Source organism: Stegostoma tigrinum, chromosome 10 (assembly GCF_030684315.1).
Source record: "Stegostoma tigrinum isolate sSteTig4 chromosome 10, sSteTig4.hap1, whole genome shotgun sequence".
Classification (NCBI taxonomy): Eukaryota; Metazoa; Chordata; class Chondrichthyes; order Orectolobiformes; family Stegostomatidae; genus Stegostoma; species Stegostoma tigrinum.
Window position 1 is genome coordinate 46,009,123 of NC_081363.1, and position 26,409 is coordinate 46,035,531.

At 41.3% G+C, this 26,409-nt stretch overlaps 1 protein-coding gene across 2 annotated transcripts in view; it reads left to right on the top strand.

Annotated features, from left to right (window-relative positions):
- The window catches only part of gpr137c (G protein-coupled receptor 137c), a 42,471-nt gene that overhangs the window by 1,648 nt on the left and 14,414 nt on the right, over positions 1 to 26,409 (top strand). For both annotated transcript variants that reach the window (XM_048538042.2, XM_048538041.1), the window contains exons 2-3: positions 24,982 to 25,031; positions 25,981 to 26,209. In XM_048538042.2, coding sequence (XP_048393999.1) covers positions 24,982 to 25,031; positions 25,981 to 26,209 — 279 coding nt within the window. The remainder of the gene's footprint in view (positions 1 to 24,981; positions 25,032 to 25,980; positions 26,210 to 26,409) is intronic.

The window sequence follows — 26,409 nt, forward strand, 5'->3', positions numbered from 1 at the left end:
ATGTTCAAAAAGAAATATAATCTTTTGGTTACTACCTGAAAACTGATCGCAAATTGTTTCATATTTTCAACAGTTTTATAAAATAAATAACTTAAAACAGAAACACATTTTTGTTCTTTCTTTGGATGTGGACATCACTGCCCAAGGTTAGTATTGAGTACCCATCCCTAGCTGCTGTCTGAATGGTTTGCTGGACCATTTCACCTAATAGTCAAACATGCTATAACTGTCACCCCAGATAAGGATAGCAAGTGACATGCCCTGAAGGACATTGGTGAGCCAAATAGTTTTTTATAACAGTCTGTTACAGTTTCATGGCACCGTGACTGGAATAGTTTTATGTTCCAGTTTTATTCATTTAAATTCCACCAGTTGCCTAGATAGGATTTGAACCTCCATCTCCAAAGCATTGGTCTGAGCCTTAGAGTTACAAGTCCAATGACACCAGCTGCCTCCGCTTCTTGACTAAGCACTTTCATACTTCAAGTTACGGAAAGTGACATTCCCTTCAGTGTTTCTAATCCACCTGTTCAGAGATTATAATCACAGACATCTGGAGCAGATGGGACTTAAACCCCAGATCTTCTGGTTCAAAGGTAGGGACACTACTATTGTGCCATAAGAGATTATATATTTATTACGCATTGCAGTCTCCCTAGAATTACAGCTCTGTTGTTCCCAGCTTTCAACCAATTACATTATCTGTTTTGCCAAGCAATAACTTTGAACAGTCATTCCAAGGACATTTCATAAATGTACTACATGAGGAGAACAAGTTAAGATAACTCTTCTTTCTGGTGGCCATTCCAGAAGAAACATTCCAGCATCTGTAGAAGGTTATGGGATATGTCACGGTGCGCAGCTGGGGCAGTTTGCAAACAAGCAAACATCCCTCTCTGCTAATCACAACATCTGCTGTCTATGTGATAGTCATTCATTTGCGTAGAAGCCTGTAACTTGACCTCCAAATGGTTTCCTCATCTCTCTTTACTAATCCTTTAGAAAACATTAATCTTCTAGCTAGTTGGAAATGGTAACTAGCTATCCTTAATCACAACTGCCTTTCCTCTTAGAAGAAAAATATAATTTTGTTTGACTAGATATCTATAACACCTTTCTTGGACATTTGGAGACTCATGGGTATTTATGTTAAACTCAGGTACCATTGATTCTAAGTTTAAATAATTTGCACCTTATTCCCAACAAAACATTCCAAATTTCCTTGGTCTCAACTAAGAAACCATCCAGGCCTCTCATTGGACACTTGAGTCACATGACCCCTCATTTGCCCTAACTTTAAAGGTCCCAAAAAAATCTTTTACATCTCGTTCCACCTCAAATTGAAATGCCATCAAATAGACCTGTATAATAACTGGAATATAAAGGGTATTCATTCTTATCATAAGCAAGATCAAAAATTACATATAAACTGCATTGCTACTCATTTTTCAGTTGATCTAAAGCTGTTTCCTGAATGTTTAACTTCCTCTATAAACCATAATACCCCATTCATTTTTGGTGAAAAACAAATGTTTTGATCATGTTTTAAATCACCAATACACTAGATTGCCCCCAGAACTTAATGCTACTTCCTGATCTTTCTCATAGAAGCACATTAGAGCATTCATAACACTAATGCATGTAGCTATACAAGGTGATCTTCAAAATGAATGGTGTATGAGATCCTTGTCTGTGTAGCTGAGAAATTTTGGCTAAATGAGACCTTCTATGATCTACCTTTGGATTTTCTACTAATATTGCCAGATAAGAAAAATTACATTTTGATGTACAGTCCAGCAAAAGTTTAACTTAAACCATTTGCTGTGTGAATGAACTGCAATGCATAATAGAGGTTACACATAATATGATAGATTATAAATAAAGTAGGGCTGAGACATTCAACATAAGCTTGGGGCTGGGTCATGGGTCCCGGGTCCCAGTGAGTCGTGAAACAAGGTTTTGTGCTCAGGAACTGTGAGCCACATATTAACAACTGAAAGACCCCTGGAAGTTTTAACACCTCGTATGGATCAATGTTCTTAGTAAACTGACCTCAAAATTACCAGTAGAAATGTAGATCTTTAAAACTGAGTATTGAATAGTTGGCTCCCACCATCTTTTATAACTCTCCCTGCCAACACCCCAACCCCCAATCTCTCAGCTGCCCCCTGACCCAGCGGTCCTAGGCCCAACCATTTTCAGCTGCATCAGTGATCTTCCCACTGTCTTAAGGTCGGACATGGAGATATTTGCTGCTGATGATGCTCAACGATGCACAATTTTGTGACTGTTTGTTTAGATACTGAAACAGTTCACGTCCAGATGCAGCCACACTTGGACAATATCCAGGTTTGGGTTGAAAAGTGGCAAGTAACATACGTGCCATATAATGACCATATTCAACAACAGCATTTAATCCTTGTCCCTTAACATTCAATGATATCCACATCACCGAATTCCTCCACCATCAACATCAATTGTACTAGCCATATATATAGTGTCTACAAGTAGGTTGGCGGCTAGGAATACTACAGCAATAACTCCCCTCCTGACTTCTCAAACCCTGACCATCGTCTACAAGGCACGAGGTCAGGGGTGTGATGGAACTCTGACTTTATTGGATGAGTGCAGCTCCACACTATCCAGGGCAAAGCAGTTCACTTGATTGACACCACATCCAGAAGTCTCCAATTCTCAAAAGCAATAGTGTGTACTATCTACGAGACAGAAGTTCACCAAGGCTACTGAGACAGTATGTTCCATACTCTCTCTCACTGCCATCTCGAAGGACCAGGGCAGTAGAAACATACATGAGAACGCCTGCAAGTGCCGCTCCAAACCACTCGTTATCCTGACTTAGAAATATATTCCTGTTTCTTCATTACCGCTGGATCAATATCCTGGAATTCTCTCCCTAATTCCAATGTGGGTCAACGTACAGCGCATAGATTGCAGTGATTCTAGAGGGTAGCTCAACACCACAACCTTCTCAAGGGCAATAAGTGGCTGGCCCAGCTAGCTAAGCCCACGTTCCATAAATGAGTTTATTTTTTAAAAAATGCTGAGGTGATGACAGCTTTCAGTGGGAATAGCTTTGGGAACTACCATTCTGGCACTCCACACTTTGACTTCAAGTCAGTGGAGAGACGTGGAGATAATGTTTTAAACTGATATTCTTTGATTACACTGTGGAGGGAAAAAAAGACCCTTAATACAAGCTTGTAAGGCATGTGTGATGTTACAGTAAATGTACATAAACTTGTCTGATGCTGTAGGTATTTCAAACATTTTTGCTTTTGTTTTGGAGGGTGAAATAAACCAGGACAATCAGAAATCAGTAGCTAGTTAGAGATAGTAGGAACTGCTAATGCTGGAGAATCTGAGATAACACGGTCGTAAGCTGGATGAACACAGCCGGCCAAGCAGCATCAGAGAAGCAGGAAAGCTTGACGTTTTGGGCCGGGACCCTTCAGAAATTCTTCAGCCATTTCTGAAGAAGGGCCCCAACCCGAAACGTCAAGCTTTCCTGCTCCTCTGATGCTACTTGGCCGGCTGTGTTCATCCAGCTTACCACCGTGTTATCTCAGTACCTAGTTTGTTGAGTTTGCTAGATTAGCATTATCCTGAAAGCCAGCAATCGTGCATATTCAATGCCCATCACAACTGAGGTAGACTTAGGATTTCCTCCTTCGCTTGCTGCTGAGTAGAAAGCAATGGCAAACTGTCACTTGGGGGAAAAAAAGCTAAGGAAATGGCTTGGGATGGAACATAAGCAGAAAATGAGCCAAGGACAGCCTTCAGGCAGACTAAATATGAATGAGGCCATTTTAGAGGACAACTGGAGTTTTGGGCCTGAATCACATGGAAGGCTAGGACAGACCAGGTGTAAACAGATTTTCTTTACTAAAGGTATTTTTAAAAATGCTATGGTAATTGAATTATCACATAGCTCTTTTATTCCTGACTTACTTAATGAATAGAATTGAAATTCCTTAACCCTTGCCAGTGTAATGGAATATGAGCCCTTGTCTCTGGATTAAGTTCAGTTTCATAACCACTATTATAGCCCTCACTTCAGAAAAGCTGCAGATGTGATTAATGCACAAGTTAAATTTGAATTCTGTTTTCAAAAATGGTGGCAAAAGTAATTGATGTTTAGCACAGTCACAAGTATGACAGGTTATTGATCTTAACAAATGACATGGATTCAGAGTTTACATTGTTTATCCTAACCAGCATGATTTGAATGTTTTTGTCATAGTCTAATTTTGTTGGGAAATTAGTGTAGAATAGTATAGAGTGTGTAATTAAGCACTAGGATAATTGCATATGGATAATTAAGCCAAGAATAATTATTAGAAATAAACAACTAGCTGGCTACGTTAAAAGCAAGTTACTTTCTGGCATTGGGTAAATGTTGCATTTGGACAAAAAACTGCATTTTTTTTAATAAAACATGACATAAATATTGTCTTTATGGAATTGAATAGTATATTTGGTGAATTGAAGAGGGGATAAGCAGGGAGGAACTTGTATTATTTTCTCAAATTTCTTCAGAATTTGGCATTGTTATTTTGCAATGCAATGACAGTTGTTACATTTTTATACTCTGATCCCATGAACAGAAATAAATATCCATTTGGTACAATTTTGTCCTTTTTGGTTATAAAGTGTCTCATCTGAAGGATTTTGATGTTAACTGAATGAGTCACAGGGTATGATTTAGAGACATTTGTTGACAGTCTCATGCATGTATGTGTGATATAATGTAAAGATGATTTTCATGTGATAAATCTCACTTCCAGCCTTAATTTGTTGAGACCAATTAAACCCTTACTTTATTGCCCTTGGGAGTAATGGGTAAAAGTGAAGTTCCAGAGAACCGTTGGCTGTGCTCTCATTTAAAGAAAGAACACAGTTGGTGAGTTTAATTCAAAGGTCACCACATCTCAGATGAGGGACAAAGTTGAGAAGACTGGACCTTCGTGGTGACCTTAGCCAGGTTGGAAATTGAAATTTGGGAGGACTGAAAAATGAGGTGAGAACAAAGAAATTATTTGGAGCTGTGCTGGTTTATTGATTTAGTGAGCTGTCATAATGAAATGCTCCCATTTAAAACTAAAGAGGCCTTTAAAATGAAAAGGAAGAATGTCACGTATGTATTCCTTGATGACACATGAGATCTTTCTCTTGGTGTTTGATTCCTGAGAAAATGATCCTATTCAGAGGAATCTTGTTGCTTTTGACTCAGCAAAAAGTTATTGAAAGAATTTTTTCAGCTCACTGCACGGTTACTTAGAATCATTAAAATCTGATGTTCTTTTTCCCAAACTATTGCTTCTTAGTTTGACAGATATATCTAATCCAAATGTGTTTTAAGACAATCATACACTCAAGTTGGCCATCTCAAATGCAGTTTTAAGCAAAATCTAGATTATTGTAAATGAAAAGTTAAATTGTTTTGTGAATGATGGCTTTGAGATTCATGTGAGATTTTCACTTCTCTTGAACCAGCAAGGGTATCCAATTAGTGCTTCACCATAAAGATGGCGACAAAGTGAGGAGCAAGTATATAATTCCTTTTAGACCCTTATTTCATCCCTAATCCTTGCTTTTGCTACATTTGAGAAAGTTAAATAGCATTCTATTGTTGTCTGTGGTCCACATCCTGACTAAATTGCTCGTCATTACACATAAGTTGATTGATAAGTGTTGAGACTGGTTTTTATTTTTGGAGAGTAATAAGTTGAACCTGACTCTCCTTGCCAGAAATGTTTAAAGTTCTATGTGTCATTAAGTAGTAGATAAAAATACTGAAACCTTTCTAGAATACCTGTGGGAACCAAATGTATTTCATGCTTTAGTTGCTCTGTATGTTAATAGAGTTTGAAACATAGTTGTGATTTTCAGATGTGAAGGTCAAGCTTTATTTGACTTCTCTGTCCTTATTATGCCTGCTGCTCAGCTCCATCCTATAGGGACAGTAGCTGTAAAGCCTTGAACAAATGTGAAGCCAACTTGAGACGAATGAAGGATATTTAAGTAGATTGGCTTTGGTTTGTAAAGTACTAACATCTTCAAGTGAAGAGATAACCACCCTCAAACTGTCATTTTTAAAAATCACTTCCTAAATATTTGTTCATTACATTGCAAAGCATACAATTTAAATAGCAGAATAGAATATGCTAGAACATAAAAACATCTTAGGGTGATGTAATATATTAAAACACTGTGGGCATGATGGTTGTTGGAGGAGGTTGATGCAGAAGTATGGCAGAAGCACAGATGTAGGAATTGAGGTTCAATATTGAAAGATCACACCTCAGCCTCTTCTGTACTTCTCTTGTACCTTATTGCACTTCAAGCAACCAAACCTTAGACCTGCTTTAAAATGCTTTACCAAGCTCCCTTCTATTTCATTGTTTATCCTCCTTCAGCATCTGCGTCGAACAAGGCTTTTTCCTGACCATTTTGCTCTACACAGAGGAGAAACATGTTTTTAAAAGAACCCAGTAATATTTGGACATTAATGTACAGGTCATATCTAGACCTCAATTGTGAACTGGGCACAGAATCAGACACCAATGTATTGCATTTACCAATTTTACTGGTTTAAATGAGAATGTTGTTGGAAAGATGAACATTTGTCAATCCCTGGTGGCCCAAAGAGGCAGTATGCTTTCTTCTTGAACCACTGGTACAAATTTGATACAACTAAATGGTTTGCTAGACCACTTCAAAGAATAATTAATTGCCTACTCTTAATTTGGGCCTACAGTCACATATAGAAAGTCCTCAACAAAAGAACATATGTGAATCTTTCAGGCTCTTTGACACACCTATGATCACTTACTGAAATGAGCAGTTTATTTCCAGAAATTTTAAAACTGATAGAATTTGAGCTCGTATTTGGCCTTTGGAATACCAGTTCAGCAAATAACCATTATAACCATATCCAATCATTGTCTTTTGCCATCTTTAATTTTACTGATCCTGCCCTCCCCAAATATTTCCTGAAAAAGGGAGAGGAAAAAATATTCTGCAAATAACAACACTCCTATCCATATCCATAATTGTGGGCCTGATTACCTCTTGTGATACTACTTTTATCTCTGTGACACAACTACTTCTGCTTACCTCCTTTTACTTTTGTTCCCCAAATTACTTCGATGTGGGAGAGAACTAAGATTTTTTTTTAAAAGAATGTTAATCTCCAGTTACAGATTTGATGTATCCTTATACTGGGAATATAGAACATAGAACATAGAACATAGAACAGTACAGCACAGAACAGGCCCTTCAGCCCACAATGTTGTGCCGACCATTGATCCTCATGGATGCACCCTCAAATTTCTGTGACCATATGCATGTCCAGCAGTCTCTTAAATGACCCCAATGACCTTGCTTCCACAACTGCTGCTGGCAACGCATTCCATGCTCTCACAACTCTCTGCGTAAAGAACCTGCCTCTGACATCCCCTCTATACTTTCCACCAACCAGCTTAAAACTATGACCCCTCGTGCTAGCCATTTCTGCCCTGGGAAATAGTCTCTGGCTATCGACTCTATCTATGCCTCTCATTATCTTGTATACCTCAATTAGGTCCCCTCTCCTCCTCCTTTTCTCCAATGAAAAGAGACCGAGCTCAGTCAACCTCTCTTCATAAGATAAGCCCTCCAGTCCAGGCAGCATCCTGGTAAACCTCCTCTGAACCCTCTCCAAAGCATCCACATCTTTCCTATAATAGGGCGCCCAGAACTGGACGCAGTATTCCAAGTGCGGTCTAACCAAAGTTTTATAGAGCTGCAACAAGATCTCACGACTCTTAAACTCAATCCCCCTGTTAATGAAAGCCAAAACACCATATGCTTTCTTAACAACCCTGTCCACTTGGGTGGCCATTTTAAGGGATCTATGTATCTGCACACCAAGATCCCTCTGTTCCTCCACGCTGCCAAGAATCCTATCCTTAATCCTGTACTCAGCTTTCAAATTCGACCTTCCAAAATGCATCACCTCGCATTTATCCAGGTTGAACTCCATCTGCCACCTCTCAGCCCATCTCTGCATCCTGTCAATGTCCCGCTGCAGCCTACAACAGCCCTCTACACTGTCAACGACACCTCCGACCTTTGTGTCGTCTGCAAACTTGCTGACCCATCCTTCAATTCCCTCGTCCAAGTCATTAATAAAAATTACAAACAGTAGAGGCCCAAGGACAGAGCCCTGTGGAACCCCACTCACCACTGACTTCCAGGCAGAATATTTTCCTTCTACTACCACTCGCTGTCTTCTGTTGGCCAGCCAATTCTGTATCCAAGCAGCTAAGTTCCCCTGTATCCCATTCCTCCTGACCTTCTGAATGAGCCTTCCATGGGGAACCTTATCAAATGCCTTACTGAAGTCCATATACACCACATCCACAGCTTGACCCTCATCAACCTTACTAGTCACATCCTCAAAAAACTCGATAAGGTTTGTAAGGCATGACCTACCCCTCACAAAGCCGTGTTGACTGTATTTGATCAAGCCATGCTCTTCCAGATGGTCATAAATCTTATCCCTCAGAATCCTTTCTAACACCTTGCAGACGACAGACGTGAGACTTACCGGTCTATAATTGCCGGGGATTTCCCTATTTCCTTTCTTGAAGAGAGGAATTACATTTGCCTCTCTCCAGTCCTCAGGTACGACTCCAGTGGAGAGCGAGGATGCAAAGATCTTCGCAAGTGGCGAAGCAATTGCATTTCTCGCTTCCCAAAGCAGCCGAGGACAAATCTGATCCGGGCCTGGCGACTTGTCAATCTTAATGTTTGACAAAATTTTCAGTACATCAGCTTCCTCTATCTCTATCCATTCCAGCATGCACACCTGCTCTTCAAAGGTTTCATTCACTACACAGGTCGTTTCTTTCGTAAAGACAGAAGCAAAAAACTCATTTAGGGCTTCCCCTACCTCCTCAGGCTCCACACACAAGTTCCCTATGCTATCCCTGATCGGCCCTACTCTTTCTTTGACCATTCTCTTATTCCTCACGTAAGTGTAAAATGCCTTTGTGTTTTCCCGGATTCCTTCTGCCAAGCCTTTCTCGTGCCCCCTCCTGGCTCTCCTCAGACCATTTTTGAGCTCCTTCCTTGCCTGCATGTAATCCTCTCTAGCTGAACTTGACCCTAGCTTCCTCCACCTTATGTAAGCTACCTTCTTCCTTTTCACTAGAAGCTCCACCGCTCTCGTCAACCAAGGTTCCTTTATCTTACCCCGTCTTGCCTGTCTCAGAGGGACATATTTACTCATCACTCCCAACAACTGTTCCTTAAACCATCTCCACATGTCTATAGTTCCCTTACCATGGAACAACTGCTCCCAGTCCATGCTTCCTAACTCGTGTCTAATCGCATCATAGTTTCCTCTTCCCCAATTAAATATCCACCCATTCTGCCTAATCCTCTCCTTCTCCATAGCTATGTAGAATGAGAGAGTGTTATGGTCACTATCACCAAAATGCTCTCCCACCACAAGATCTGATACCTGCCCCGGCTCGTTTCCGAGCACCAAGTCTAGAATGGCCTCTCCCCTCGTCGGCCTGTCAACGTACTGCGTTAGGAAACCCTCCTGAACACACCTTACAAAAACAGCTCCATTCAAATCTTCTGCTCGAAGGAGGTTCCAATCAATATTAGGAAAGTTAAAGTCACCCATTACAACAACCCTACTGCGTCCACACTTTTCCAAAATCTGTCGACCTATGCTTTCTACAATCTCCCTGCTGCTATTGGGGGGCCTGTAGTAAACCCCTAACGAGGTGACTACTCCCTTGCTGTTCCTAATTTCCACCCATACTGACTCAGTAGGCAGATCTTCCTCGACAATGGAAGCTTCTGTAGCTGTGATACCCTCTCTGATTAGTAGTGCTACACCCCCTCCTCTTTTTCCCCCCTCCCTATTCTATTTAAATGTTCTAAACCCTGGAATATCCAGCAACCATTCCAGCCCATGAGAAACCCATGTCTCTGTTATGGCCACAACATCATAGCACCAGGTACTGATCCATGCTCTAAGTTCATCACTTTTATTCCTGATACTCCTTGCATTAAAGCAAACACACTTTAACCGATCCCTTGGTTCCTTCCCAGGAAAATCCTTCCCACTAGCTGGTCTACCTCTTGCTACTGCCTCACCTGCATCAACGCTCACCTCTGGTATACAGCTCAGGTTCCCACCCCCCTGCCATACTAGTTTAAACCCTCTCGAACTACTCGAGCAAACCTTCCACCCAGGACATTGGTCCCCTTCCAGTTCAGATGCAACCCATCCTTATATGCTTGTACTTCCTACAATACCACTTACTTTGCCTACTTTGTGATAATGTGGACCCAATAATACATAGGCCACTTTGGTGATAAAGAGCTAACTGTTCAACTTTAGTGAGTATCTTGACATGCTGACTTCTAATTTGGTTTTACCATTATTCCTTAAGTGACCAAAAGGTACTATCAAACTCCAATGTCTGGCACATTTAGGTTTTTGTTCTTCATGATGCATCGGCAGCTCCCAATGATTTCGGTCATTCCCTTCCATTATTTGTTCCTTTATCAGTAAAGCTTTTGCTCTCCCAATAGCGGTTGTTCCCAAGATGCAATGAGACAAACTCATTGTCTCATGACCATGAGTTTAACGACAGAGGGTGCTCACTAGGCTATGCCTGAAAGGTGTAATTTAGCCCTCTATCACCAATGAATTGGATATACAGAGCATATCTTCAAATCTTGTAGTTGGCATAAGACTTGGAATTTGTAAAAAGTGAGGAGAGTATGAAGCGACTTCAGAAGGATTGATTGGTGAAATGAGCAGACACATGGACAATACAAATCAACAAATGGAAATGTGAAGGAATTGATTTTAGTAGGAGGAATGAAGGAACCTAAAACAAACTAAATAATACAAATTTAAAGTAGTGTTCAAGCACACTTAGCTAGATTTGTAGAGACACGAGTCCGCTGGAACTCCAGTCATTTGAGAAGTAATGGTTTCTCGAGCAGAAAAAAATTTAATCTAAGATTTAACTGATGTCTTCAAAGTTAATAACCCTACTGGTAAGTATGGATAAACTTTCTCGTAGTAGATGGCTCATGAACCAGAGAATGGCTATTAAAATAATTGCCAAAAGAACAAGCAGCAATCTGAGATTTCTTTTTACACAACACGTCATCACAACCCAATGTCTCAAGGTAGTAGAAGCATATTCAATAAATTTTAAGAAGGAATTGTTAAAATCACAAGGGGTCAAATTTATAGCCCTATGGAAAATGGTAGGGCACCATAAACAGATTATTAATTTAAAAAGCTGACAAATGTGTATTGGGTCAAATAACCACCACCATTCTTTAACCACCAGTGAGCTTTTTTTCTTCTGCCAAAACTGCTTAATGATTCTAAGATCATATCACAAAATCCACTTTGTTGCTCCTCTCCATCCTCCTCCTTACAAAGAACACCAAGCATCCTGGAATAACAGCCAATAAATACTCGAGCAAGTTGTTCAAATTTCCTCTTGCTCATTAAACCTAATCCTGGTCTCACCGAAGATAACAAGGTGTGGAGCTGAATGAACACAGCAGGCCAAGCAGCATCTTAGGAGTAGGAAAGCTGATGTTTCGGGCCTAGATCCTTCATCTTTCCTGCTGCTGTGCTGCTTGGCCTGCTGTGTCCATCCAGCTCCACACCTTGTTATCTCAGATTCTCCAGCATCAGTAGTTCCTGATATCCCTGGCCTCCTCTATCTTTCTCTTTTCTCTCCTCTTCAAAGCACATCTTATCCTTGTGAACAGCCTGCTCTATCATTCAGTTAGATCGTGGCTGATCTGTATCTCATTTCCTATTATATCTGCCTTCATTTCACATTTTATTTCTTTTATCCAAAAATCTCATCAGTATTGAAAATTCAATTGAGTTCACACTCGCAGCCTTCTGTGGAGTGAGTTAAAGTTCTTCTATCCATTGACCTAGTAAGTACTTTCTCCTGCATTCATTTTTGTCCCCAATTTTAAGATTATCTAAAGTCCCATACCAGAGCAAATGATTTCTACATACATCCTATTGAATTGCTTTATTATCTGAAATACTCAAATTAGATCAGCTACCATGCTGCTTTTTAAAAAGGAGCCATGTGATGTAAACCGGCTTTATTGCAAGCTGTACTTTGTTTAACCTCTTGGTATCATTCTGGTGAATCTATCCTGCAGACTTCCAAGACCAATATATTGCTCCTTTGATGTGTTGCCCAATCTGAAAGCAGTACTCGGATAGGACTTGATCATTGCATTGCAATGAATCACTTCCTCTCTTTGAATTCCAACCCCACTGAGAGAGAGCCAAAGTTGCCTTTACATCTTTTTGTTACATTTTTGTCCCTGTACTCTTGCTTTTAGTATAAATACTTCAAATTCTTGGTGTTCTGCATGGTCTCTCACTATGAACAAAATACACCAATTTATCTTCCTCCAGATCAAAAGCAGAATTTAATTTTCACTATGGAATCTACCTCCTATTCACTTGCCCCTGAAACCAGCTAGCCTTTTGACCATCCAGCATCCTTTCCTGACTTGTGTTTTGACTCTGAATAATTCCCTCTGCTCAGCTAATTTCTTCTATCCCTCCTCAGTCAGGCATCAGCTCATATCAAAACAACTCTCCCTAACCTCTCCTGTCCATACAAGCTGCCAGGCTGCCTTCAGCCAATGCTTTGAAAGCTCAGGAATGTATTCCCACCACTTGCTTTGAATGTCCTCAATGGAATTTCTTCCATTGACAGCACTCAAATGACCCTAATTAATGTCAGATCACATTCTCATTAAGTATACTCATAATACGTTATTTCTCTTTTGACCCTGAAACCTTTTGTTCTGTTGACTGTATTATCCTTCCCAGCACCTGTCATTTAAGAGTCATAGAAATGTACAGCATAGAAATAGATACTTCAGTCCAACATGTCCATGCCAACCAGATATTCTGTATAAATGGAGTCCCATTTGCCAGCTTTGGGTGCATATCCCTCTTAAACCCTTTGTATGCATGCACTTGTCCAGATGCCTTTTGAATGTCGTAATTGTACCAGCCTCCACCACTACTTCTGGCAGCTCATTCCATACACGCATCACCCTCTGTGTGGAAAAAGTTGCCCCTATTGTCCCTTTTAAATCTTGCCCCTGTCCCCTTAAACCTCTGCCGTCTAGTTTTTTGACGCTCCCACCCCAGGGCAAAGACCTTGTCTGTTTACCCTATTCATGCCACTCTAGATTTTATAAACCTCCCAAGGTCACCCCTCAGCCTTCAACGTCCCAGCGAAAATGGACCCAGCCTATACAGCCTCTCCTACGGCTTAAACCCTCCAGCCTTTGCAACATCCTTGTAAATCTTTTCTGAACCCTTTCAAGTTTCACAACATCCTTTTCTACAGCAGGGAGACCAGAATTGCATGCAGCTTTCCAAAAATGGCCTAACCAATGTCCTGTACTGCCACAACATGACCTCCCAACGCCTATACTCAATGCACTGTCCAATAAAGGCAAGCATACCAATTACCATCTGCACTATCCTATCTACTTGTGATTTGACTTGCAAGGAATTATGAACCTACACAAGTCTGTTTGTTCAGCAAACTTTCCAGGACCTTACTAATAAGTGTACAAGTACTGCTCCTGATTTGCCTTTGCAAAATGAAGCACCTCACATTTATCTAAATTAAACTCCATCTGCCAGCCCTCGGCCTGTTGGCCCATTTGATCAAGATCCCATTGTACTCTGAGGTAACCTTCTTCTCTGTCTACTACACCTCCAATTGCAGTGTCATGTGCAAAGTTACTAACCATACCTTCTACGTTTACATCCAAATCATTATATAAATGGCCAAAAGCACCAGACCCAGCAGAGATCCTTGTGGCACACCGCAGTTCACAGGCCTGCAGTCTGAAAAACAACTCTCCACCACTACCCTCTGTCTTATATTTTCGAGCCAATTCTGTTTCTGAATGGTTCGTTCTCCCTGTATTCCATATGATCTAACCTTGCTAACCAGCCTACCATGAGGAACCTTGTCGAACACCTTACTGATTTCCATATAGATCACGTCCACCACTCTGTCCTTGTCAATCCTCTTTGTTGCTTCTCCAAAAAACTTAATTAAGTTAGTGATATACAATTTCAACGCACAAAGCCATGTTGACAACCCTGATCAGTCCTTGCCTCTCCAAATACATGCAAGTCCTGCAGGATTCCCTCCATCAACTTGCCCATGACTGAAGAAGGATCTTGACCCAAAACATTAACTTTCTTGCTCCTCTGCTGCTTGGCATGCTGTGTTCATCCAGGTTCACACCGTGAAATTCTCAGATTCTCCAGCGTCACAGTTCCTACTATCACTGATGTCAGGCTCACAGGTCTATAGTTCCCCGGCTTTTCCTTGCCACCTTTCTGAGATGGTGTCACCTCCAGTCTTCCAGCACCTCACCTGTTGGTACACCTGCTCAAGGTCCTGCAGATATATCCATCTTTATGCATTTTAAGACTCCGGCTTCTCATCAAACTTAATGAAACTGACCTCCACAACTCTCATTGCAGAATGACAATATTAGAGTTCGTAGAGAGGCCGTTCAGTCCAATATGCATGCACCAGTTCATTAAATGAACGTCATTTATCTTATGACAGTCTCCTGATTTTCCCCCCCCCCATATAACTTTGCATATTATTTTTATCCAAACAATCATTCTCAATTGAAAGCCAGATCAGCTCCAAAATGCTTCTCTTCCAGCAACCCAGTACCTACATTTACATATAAACTACTTATGACCTACTACCCATCTTCATCTACACATTATCCACACATAAAATTAAGTATAACTTGTTGAGTTTGTTTGGCTTGCCAAGCTGGTTTTTTGTTCCGCAGACATTACCATGCTGGTTAACAACATCAGTGCAGCCTCCAATGAAGCGTCGGCGCTTTTCCGCCTGGTTTTCAAACTCTCGAGTCCGTAGAGCTGGATTGCCTCACTTCCGGTTTTCCTTTGTGGTGGTGTGTGTATGGGGTCGAGTTCTGTATGTTTATTAATGGCTTTCTTTGTGAAGTGCCAGGCTTCTAGGAATTCCTGTCTCTGCTCAGCTTGTCTCAGGATGTTGGTGTTGTCCCAGTCGAATTGGTGGTTGTCCATATCCATGTGGATTGAGATGAGTGAGTATTGGTCATGTGTTTTTATAGCCAGTTGCTGTTCATGTACTGTTGTTAGTTTCTAACCTGTGTGTCCAATATAGTGTTTCTCAGTCTCTGCAGGGAATTTTATAGATGACATTGGCCTGTCCATGGCGGGGAGTAGATCTTAGGGTTGATGTGGGCTTGTGTGCCACTCTGCTGCCCAGCGGTTGTAGCAGCCTTGTGGTTAGTTCCGATATGCTCCTGATGTAGGGTAGTGTGATGAGTGTGTCGGGCCGTGTGGTTTCTTCCTGATGTTGTTCATGTAGGCATCTTCTGACCCAGCTTTTTGGGTATCCATTACCCTTGAAAGCCTGGAAGAGGTATTCTTCCGCTTGACGTAGTTCCGTGTTGCTGCCCATTTAAATAGTGTTTGCATGCAGCTTTGTGTGTGCTGGGGTGGTTGATGTTTTGTACCTGGTCTGTGTGTGTGGCTTTTCTGTGTATTTTCGTTTGGAGTTCCCCATGTCTCACACCCTGCCATGACGTCCAGGAAAGGGAGTTTGTTCTTCTCCTCTCTGGTGAATTTGATTCTGGTGAGGGTGTTGTTTATTAGTTTGTGTGTGTCTCCTCTAGTTTGGTCTGTTTAATGATGACAAAAGTGTTATCCACAGTTCAGGTTTAGCGGAAGGTCTGTCCTTTCTGGTCTTTGCATCGCTGCCTCAGCTATGAGTCCAGAGATAGGTGATCCTATGGGTGTCCCTTTGACTTGGTCGTATGTTTGGCTGTTGAAAGTGAAGTGGCTGGTGAGGCATAGGTCCAGTAGTTTGAGCATGTTGTCTGTGGAGATGGTTTCACTGGGGTCCTGCTCTTGTTCCAGTAGTACTATCATTGTTTCCCTTGCTTGTGGTATGTCTAATGATGTAAATAGGGCAGTGACATCAAACGACATCATGGTCCCCTCATCATCTATTCTTATGTCTTTGGACTTGAGAAATTCTTGGGGTGATTTATTGACTAGGTGCCTGAGTCACCTTTTGTAGTTCCTTGGCTAACCTGTGTGATGGAGTGCCTGGTAGGGAGACTATGGGTCTAAGGGGTACTTCTGGCTTATGCACTTTTGGGAGGCTGTAGAATCTGGGTGTCTTGGTTCCTTCAGGTTTCATTCTTAAGAAGTCTGCTTTGTTGCTCTGTCCTGTCAGTTTAAGTCTTTTTAACATGTAGAGCATTTTGTTGCCCAGTTGTGGTGTCGGTGTACACTAGTCACAGTTCTTCATCTCCACCATATCATTGCCTCTGTCTTGTCAAACAGCTTGCCTTTCATCCTGTCTTCATTTTATCTCTTGAACCTTATCTAGTTCAATAATCTTCTCTGCTTCTCCCTGCCTCCTACCTTTCATACCATTTATGACTATATCTCCAGCTGCCTAAGCATTGTGGAATTTCGTCCTGAATCTTGTCTCCTTTTTCCTGTAAATATTGGAAAGAATACAGCCATTGTCTCTGATCCTTACTCTGAAACCCTGCGATCTTACTGCTAACTCCATCTTTCCCAACCATTATCACAGCCGATGACATCCCAATTGGCCCTGAGTCAATTTTCCAATTCAATATCTTCCATCCCAAAAAAACAGCTTTAACTGCTTCAGGCCAACAGATGTAATGGTTCCATTGCCCTCTCACTGTGGCAATATCCTCCTGCTAAGGCTGCCATTCTCCATACTTTAAACTTCAGCTCATCCAAAAACTGCATGTATCCCACATCTTTCCAAGTTGCATATATTAAGTACTGTGTCCTTTTAAGCATTGGCATTTGGTCCTCCAAAGGTTTGTGTTTAAAATGGTCATCCTGTAACCTCCTTGGCATTCTTATCATTCTTGGGGGGGACGCCTTTTAGCTGTACCATGCCTGAAGTTGTAGCCCCTCACCCAGGCAAAGGTTAAGACCATTTTTAAAAACCTCGCCTAACTCCTAGGTAACTGTTAAATTGACGTTCTCCCTCCACTTACTTCACAACCCCTCTCTTGTCCAACACCATTCTCCTGACTTCTTATAGCCCAAGGATTGTGATCAACACTCCCCACGCTTTGAACTCAACACCCACATTCCTGGGAGCCCTGTCCATCTGAGACATAACACCATAGCCTTTCCCCTTGCACCCAGCAGTCCATACTGCCACCGCAGGACTTGTCGAACCCCTGTGAACCTTCTACCCACCCAGGAACTGACTTTCCCCTCTGTGGGCTAGACCACATACCCCTACTCCAACCTGTCCCAGACCCCTGATCACTTTCCTGTTGCCTTTAGTGGCCTACCAACCTGCTAACCTAATCCTAGAGAGAGGTTTTTTCGGAGGAGCTATCAATGGGGATGCCAGTGCTAATGGCCAATGAAACCAGATATAGCAACTGCTGTGGTGAAAAAGTGACTGGTTTGGCTTCCCCTAACTATACTGCTCACCATAGGTATAGTTACACAGAAGGTACAGTCTCCATTTCTGCAGAATCTGTGAACAGAATCAGTGACCAGAAATGCAACACACTGTCTTAACATAGTCAGATTATCACTTCATTCCTGTATCTATGATTGTCATGCTTTGGAAAACCCAGCCCATCATTTAGTGGTGAGAGATTGCGGACCTCTGACATGCAGAGGGATCTGGGTGTTCTAATGCATAATTTGGAAGAGACTGGTATGGAGGTACAGAAAATAATTGGGAAAGCTCATGAGGAATTAAATAGAAAAGTAGAAAGTGTATGCATCATAGAGAGCACTATTGAGACTACATCAGGAGTTTTGTGTACAGTTTTGATCCTATTTAAGGAATTATCTAAATGCATTAGAAGCAATTAAGAAAAGCCTTGCTAGTGTCCTGTGGTACAATTAGCAAGTAGAAAACTGACACCTCAAGTGATGGGAAGCAGCTGTCTGGGTATGAAAACGAAGTAACCTGCCAGACAGAATAAAAGTTTCATTTTGTTCTCTCCTCACCACCAGCTCCTCTCTTGCATTCCCTGCAGTCTCCCAGTCTTTCCCCAGCATTTTGAATAATTGCTCCTGATGCAGCTTCCTAGCTCCTGGCTAGCTGATATCATGGGCTATTTTTGCATGTGTAGCAGCCATACTGCCCTATACTTAATTGCTTCACGCTTCAAATGGTCAGGCTGTCTTATGGGTAAGGTTGGATTGGCCAAGCTTGTATCTGCTCAAGAGTCAAACAGTAAGAGGCAACTTGATTTTGAAGAGTACAGGTCCCCAAGGGGTCTTGTCAGGTAGCTATGGAAATCATAATTCATCTAATCAGATTTTGGAATAGGTGGCCACTGCTTCAGGAAACATGATTGCCCATTTAAGAAAAAGATGTCAGTTTTATTTTTGAGGGCCATGAATCTTTAAATCTCTCTCTCCCTCAAAGGCAATGGACACAGATCTTTGAATATTTTTGAGGCAGAAGTGGGTAGAATCTTCATAGGCAAAGGAGTAAAAGGTTATGGGCATAAGGTTGTAATCTGATTAGCTACAGTCTTATTGGGCACAAAGCAGAGTTGAGGGGCCCAATTGCCTTGCCTTGCTCCTTACTTATCCTTGAAATCCCATCAGCCTCTCCATCTCAGTTGTCTACTTTAAGACTCTTCTCTCTCCTATTTCCTTTGACCAAGCTTTAGGTGGGTCTTTTTGGTGCTGTGTTGTACCTTTGGCTGGACATCGATTTCCATGTAATTTCACTTTGAGTGAAGTATGCTCTCCTCTGTATGTGGAAGACATGATATAAAAGCAAGCTGTTGTAGACAAGGTATTTACTTTCTTGAAGTTTTTTTTTAGCTTTTCCAGGATTCCTCCTTAATTAAATGTTCACGATTCTATTTCAAACATTTTAAGTTCAATCTCCCCCCCCCCCCCCCCCCCCCCCCCCCGGCTATCCCCAACTGGCGGAGCTGACTTTAAAGTGTTAAATAAATGTAGTGCTCCTGTCTCTATATTTTTATTACAAATCACTTTGCAGCCTTGGTTTTCATATTTTTAGCCTGTTTTAGCACTTTCAGGTTAGTTATTGTATCTTTCTTTTCAACTTGAATTTTGACTTGTTAATCAAATTAGGGTTGTATTTGTTTAGGCCAGTACTTGAGTGTACAAAAACAGAAGTTGCTGGAAAAGCTCAGCAGGTCTGGCAGCATCTGTGAAGAAAAATAAGAGTTAATGTTTCGGGTCTGGTGACCCTTACTCGGAACAGTTCTCAATGAACAGATCAAATGCAGGTAAAAGTCTGGAGGGAGAGTGGAAGGATGATGAACACTGGACAGGAGGTGGGGTTGGGGGAGGGGATGGAGTTGGAGGGGAGGAAGGTTCCAGAGAGCCATGGAGATCTTTTGAGTTGTTGCATCTTGTGGGCCTGGATGCCTGAAAGGCAAAAAACAAGTTTCTGATTCATCTGACAAATGAGCTGGAGGTTGAAGTGGAACTGCAGGGTAGTGTAGCCCTGAGCCAGTGTGACGCAATGCTGTTGTAGAGAGAGAGTGAGAGTGCCCATGTGACACTGCAAAGCACTGAGGTGGATCTCTGGATACGGTGAGAGCAGCTGTCTGTGGGACGGTGAACGTCATGCAGATACCTGTGATCCTGGGAGGATTCAAAACACAAGGGATGAAGCTTCAATTTGAATTCATGTGGGGTAAGTTTTTGAGCTGCAATCGCTGAGGAATGTGATATGGCTATGGAAACAAGTTTTAGCAAATACTTGGTCAAACACCAGGCGTGACAGTGAAATTACTGTCAGTGGGCAAGAAAACATTGAAATGGAAATCCCGTTGGAGAGTGGAGCAGAACTTCTTCAAGGTGCACATGCCTAGAAGAGATGTGACAGTGAGTTAAGTACTGAATTAAAACTGAAAGAAGTGAGGAAGGTCACCGGACCCGAAATGTTAAGAGCAGGTGCTGCTGGACATGCTGAGCTTTTCCAGAAACTTCTGTTTTTGTTTCTGGTTTACAGCATCCGCAGGTCTTTCAGTTTTTACTTTAGGAGTGTACCTCCTCCGCAGGTTCAATATTAGTCCACTTACCCTTCACAAAACTACAATCATTTTCTGAATTTCATCATCCTTATTGGTGTATATTTAGCTCCTGGTCTCATGTATGTTTGAATCCTGTATCATGTGGAATTCGATCATTCTTTCAACACCACATCTGTAAGATTTTCATTTTCTGTCTGTTATCTTGGTTATTAATTGCATGAGGAAAAGATAAGCTTACTCATTGCCCTGGGTCATGAAGTAATTTTGCAATACAATTTGTAACTCTGACTCTAAACCACTTGAGTTTTCTTGGTTCATAGTTTGGTCAATTTGAAGACCTCCCTTAAAATGCTTACTGTCTCTTTCACTGTTTCTCTTTGCAGAGTAAATCAGCTTCTTTATATTGACTTTAATCTGTAGGGCACCTGGGATCAAAGCTTGGATGCAGTCTGAGTGTAGTTTTTCTGTGTTAGAGGGTATGCTATTAAACACACTCTCTTTTTCTGTTAACTGTTATTTCTGCAAACTATATCTTTGGAATGTTAATTTTTTCCAACCTCTGCATCATAGTACCCACACATACCTAATGTTACCATAAGTTTCTAATTTTAGTACCTTTTTTCTAATTCCTCTAGCATTCATGTGTATTTAGACAACAAAATAATTTAAAAAATTAAGAGGCTGATATATGATATCCACAGAAACTAGACTGGATCATGTACTGATGCCCAGTTTAATTCTACCAGGGCCACTCAGCTCTTTACCTTATTGCAGCTACGGTTTGAATATGGACAAAAGAGCTGAACTGGTGAGGTGAGAGTGGTAGCCCTTGACATCAAGGCAGCATTTGGCATCAGGCAAACCTAGCAAAACTGGACTGAACAGGAATCGGAACAAAAATTTTCCCATGTTTGGAGTCATTACTGGCACAAAGCAAAATTGGGGTGTTTATTGGATGTTAGTCATCTCCACTCCAGGGCATCTCTGCAGACTTATTCAGGGTAGTGGTTCCAGGCCCAGCCATCCAGCTACCTCTTCAAGACCTTCCCTCCATCATAAGGTTTCAAGTGTTGATTTGCACAATGTTCAGCACCACTGACAACTCCTCAGATACTGGAGCAATCCATGTCCAAACTCTGCAAAATGTAGACAATATCTAGCTTGGACCGATTGCTAAGTGACATTTGCACCATTGCAGTACCAGACAAAGACTATCTACAATAAGAGAGAGTCCAACCTTCACTCCTTGGCATTCAGTGGTGAACAATAAATCATGCTCTCAATATCCTAGGGAGTTACCATTGACCGGAACTTGAACCGAATCATATAATTACTCTGGCTACGAAAGCTATGTAGAGATCAAGAATTATGCAGCATGTAACTGCGGTGCATAACTCAGTTCTTGACTCCCCAAAGCCTGCCCATTGTGTACAAATCAGAATGCAATACACCCTGCTTGTCTGGATGTGTGCAGTTCCATTCGTGCTCAAAGCTTGTGACCATCCAGGCAAAGCAGCCCAGTTGATTGCCCCACATTCACAAACATTTACTGCCTCGACCATCAACAAACAGTGGCAGCATGGTGTGCTGTCTACAAGATACATGACAGAAATGCTCCAAGGATCTTTAGAACCCACCAAACCCATGACCACTACCATCTAAAAAGACAACAGCAGCACATACTCAGTAATGCCACTACCTGCAAGCTCTCCAAGGTTCTTGCCATCTTGTCTTGAAAATAAATTGCAGTTTGTTCACTGCCAGATCCTGGAACACAATCCCTAAGAGTGTTTGTGGATGCACTTGCACTGAGCATCCTGCAGCGGTTCAAAAAAGGCAGCTCACTACCATGTTGAGGGCAGTTAGGAATGGGCAATAAATGCTTGCCAAGCCAGTGATGCCCACATCCCTAAATGAATTTTTTTTTAATAAAAGAAGCAGTTTGTGGAAATATCACTAATCATTAAAACTTTTAATTAAAAACATATTTTTGAAGACTTAGCTTTTATATACTACTATTCAGAACTACGAGATATTTCAGCTATTTACAGCCAGCAAAATACTGTTGAAGTGTAGTCACTATTGTTGGAACCATGGCAGTCAAACTGCATGCAGTAAGTGTTACCGCAGTACTATTAGTGAAAAATCAGTTTATTTCTTTTGTGATGTTGTTTGAAGGATAAACAGTGGTCAGCGTATCAGGGCCAGTTCCTCTGCTTGCCATCTCATGGGGCTGTGATATCTGTTATGTCTGTGAGAAGGCAGATAAGTCCTCTGTTTAACAACTTGTCTGAAAAGTGGCACTTTCAACAGTCAGCACTCCTTTTATTTCTGCACTGGAGGGTTAAGTGTGTGTGGTTTTTACACTGCCATCTCTGGAGTAGGACTCAAGCCTAGTGGTAAGAATCCAAATGATCTACATCTGACATACTTCAGTTATCTGGTCATGGTAATCAATACCCCTCATGTTAAGTTGTACGTTACTATCTCCACCCAAAGCTGTACCTAATTGTAGAATTATCTACAGACCACTTAGAAACATCTGTGACCAATGGTCCTCTCCATAATCTCAAGTTAATGTATGGAGTTCAGGAATTCCTTCATCAACAAAATCAGGCCTGTACTGCCCTTTTTTTTTTCTTTCTCCCCTAAGTTCCAATTACTCTCCATTCCTGAACCTTGACCCATTGAAGCTCATTTCATTAGTAGTAACTCCTTTCCTGACTTTCCAACTCTGCTTTCCTTTCCACTCTGCTGGCATTGTTAATGCTTCCATAGAACCATAGGAAACTCACAGAACAAAGAGAGGCTATTCATCCCAGTGTGTCTGCACCAGATGGATAAGTCAGCCTCACTTTCTACCCCCTACTTTCCAGCACTTGATTTGTAACCTTTGTAGGCTACAGTGCTTGGGGCACAGGTCTGGTTCGTCTGAAAGGAGTTGGCAGTTTAGATAGAAACCTTCAAACTAGGCAGTGAATTCCAGACACCCTCCATGAAAATTTTAAAAATAAAATGTTTTTCTTCCTGTCCCTTTCTACCAATCGGCTTAAATCTGCACACTCTGATAAATGACCCCTCATTCTAGGGGTTAACTCTGTTCAAGCCCTTCATTATTTTGTACATTTTGAGTCATTCATTCCTCAGCCTCCTCTGTTCCAATGAAAACCATCCTAGCCTATTCAATCTTTCTTCAGAGTGTAATTTTCAAGCACTTGCAACATTCTTTTAAATCCCTTCTGTCATCTCCCTACAGCAATTTTATGTCCTTTCTGTGACGTGGCAGCCAGAATTGTGTATGCCACTCCAGTTATGGTCTAAACCATTACCTTATACAGTTCCAACATTACATTCCCTCTCTAATATTTTTAATGTGTCATCCAATGAATGAAAGTATCCCATATTCCTCCTCCTACCAGCTTATCCACCTGTCTTGCCATTCGCAGGAACACATGGACAGGTGCAGCATGGTATTTCACTTCATGCTGCTTCATTCCCTTCTGTTTCCTATTTGCCCTCCCCACTACATACCATGCCCTTCCCCAGATTAAATTCCATTTGCCACTTTCCTTCCCAATCAACCAAACCATTGATAGCTTCCAGTAGTCAACAGCAGCCATTCTTTTACCACACACCCTTTTTTTAATGTCATCTGCAAGTTTATCACACATTTTAAGCATAAAATGTTAATGTCTACCACAAGCAGTAAGGCACCTTGATCTGAGCCCTGTGGGACACAAGTATAAGCCATGTGATCAGAGATAATGGGAACTGCAGATGCTGGAGAATCCAAGATAACAAAGTGTGGAGCTGGATGAACACAGCAGGCCAAGCAGCATCTTAGGAGCACAAAAGCTGACGTTTCAGGCCTCAACCCTTCATCAGAACTTTTGTGCTCCTAAGATGCTGCATGGCCTGCTGTGTTCATCCAGCTCCACACTTTTTTTATTAACAAGTATAAACCATTTCCACTCATGAAAAGATCCACCATCCATTACTTATCAGTGAGCCAATTTTGGATCAGCTTGCCCCTTGGGAGCAGCAAGGAGACTCAGTGGTTAGCATTGCTGCCTCACAGCACCAGGGACCCGGGTTCAAATCCAGCTTCGGGCAAATGTCTGTATGGAGTTTGCCCATTCTTGTCATGTCTGTGTGGGTTTGCTCCAGGTGCTCTGGTTTCCTCCCACAATCCAAAGATGTGCAGAATAGGTGGTTTGGTCATGCTAAATTGCCTATCGTGTCCAGGGATGTGCAGGCTAGATGGATTAGCCTTTGGGAAATGCAGGGTTACAAGGATAGGGTAGGGGTGGGTGGGTCTGGGAGGGATGCTTTTTGGAGGGTCAGTATGGTCCAAATGGCCTGTCTCCACACTGGAGGGATCCTCTTTATCCCAGAGTTTAATTTTTCTTAGTAGTCTGCCTTGTGGAATAATTTAAAATGTTTTACTAATCTCCATTTAGAACGGCATCTAATGCATTACCCTCCTTAGTTTCTCAAAATTCAAATAAGTTAGTAAATAAATATGACTTTCCTTAATAAAACCATGCTGATTATTCCTGATTAATCTGCATCTCTCAACATACCAGTTAATCCTATCTCTCAGTATTGATTCTTCCACTCCAAACTGTCGGTTCCTCCTCTGAGCTCTTGACATCAAAAGTATGATCTCAATGCAAATTTTTAGTGTTAGCTGGTACTCCCTCTGATTATTTTTGAGAAAGATATCTATGTATTTCAAACTGTTTGTATTTGCTGGCTTTTCTTTCAATGTCATGTATGTCTTTGCAGGTTATTTTTAAGGCCAAAGCCAAATATTCTCCAGAACTTAATAAATACAAGTGAGTACCAAGAACACGTTTTTTTTGTTGCTGGAGTAGCCAAAAGAAACAAGCTTGTTTTGAAAGATCATTTTCAACACACTTTGGAAATAACTTAAAGACTTAATTTAGTTGCAACTGTAGCTGAATATTCACAAAACAGTATGTGTGGGTGATTTTTGTCTGCATATTAAAGCAACTTGCCCAATATTTTCAATTGATAAATGTATAATTACCCAAAAAAAACTTATTACGTGCCCTTGTGACTTTGTTTACTGAAATAAAATCTCATGGAGCAGAGTTTCCACTGGCCACAGACAGTCTTTATGTCACCATAGATGGGAGTTGCACTTGGGGACCCTGCGGAATCCCCGTCATAGCACAATCTGAAGGAATCACCCAGGAATTTTGAATTTTAGCCTCCATTACAATAGAGACTTCAAATGGTTCTGATGAAATTAAGTAACATGGGAAATGCTAGCCTAGTAAACACAGTCAAATACCTGAGTAGCTATTAAACAGACTTGCCTCACTCTCAACACATACGTTTATATACACATTTGGTGCCCAACCCTGTCAGCACCCTAATGTCATACCTCCCATTTTGATAGCCGCTGTCAACATTACTGTTTGGATTTTTAAACTTCAGATTGCGGCAGCAGACTGCTGTGAAAGGAGTTTTTGGTTTGCCATACACTGACTATTCTATGCTACTTAAGATCAGTCAGAATTGAAGTATGCCTCGGTGTTTCTGAGGAAGCCCTGAGAAGAATCTCCTCAATATAGGGTTCCTTCTTCTTTTTAACAAAAGCACCAGAGTGACAATCTGTGTGAGATTGTCACTTCTGGAAACTCTGTCCCTGTGAAGCAACATTATGACTAATGCAAATTGTTTATTGAACCTCATTTTAAACGACAGATGGTCGTAACATAAGCAGTTTCTAACTACTTGCCTTTTTAACATTTTCAGGATACCATTGCGACTAGGTTTCTTATTTGCTAGCATTCTGTTTCTGGTGGTGAACTTCACATGTGCAGTGCTTGTCCAAGGAAATGTGCCAGAAAGCCAGTTGAAATGGACCGTTTTTGCTCGAGTACTCATCAATGACAGCCTATTTGTACTTTGTGCCATTTCGTTGGCTGTGTGCATCTTCAAAATTGCAAAAATGTCATCGGCAAATGTTTATCTCGAGTCCAAGGTAAAAGTCCAATTGCTTTCTTTGTGCACACTTGCATCTTCTAAAATATAAATGAAAGGTCCAGCTTTATTCACTTTTGGGAGTAAATTAGTTATGCTCTAATGTTGTCTATCCTTGAGTGAAGTTGAAATTTGTATTGCTGTTACATTGAAAAATGCTAGTAGGGTTGTTTTCTTGCATCTTTCAGCATTGATTTGAAG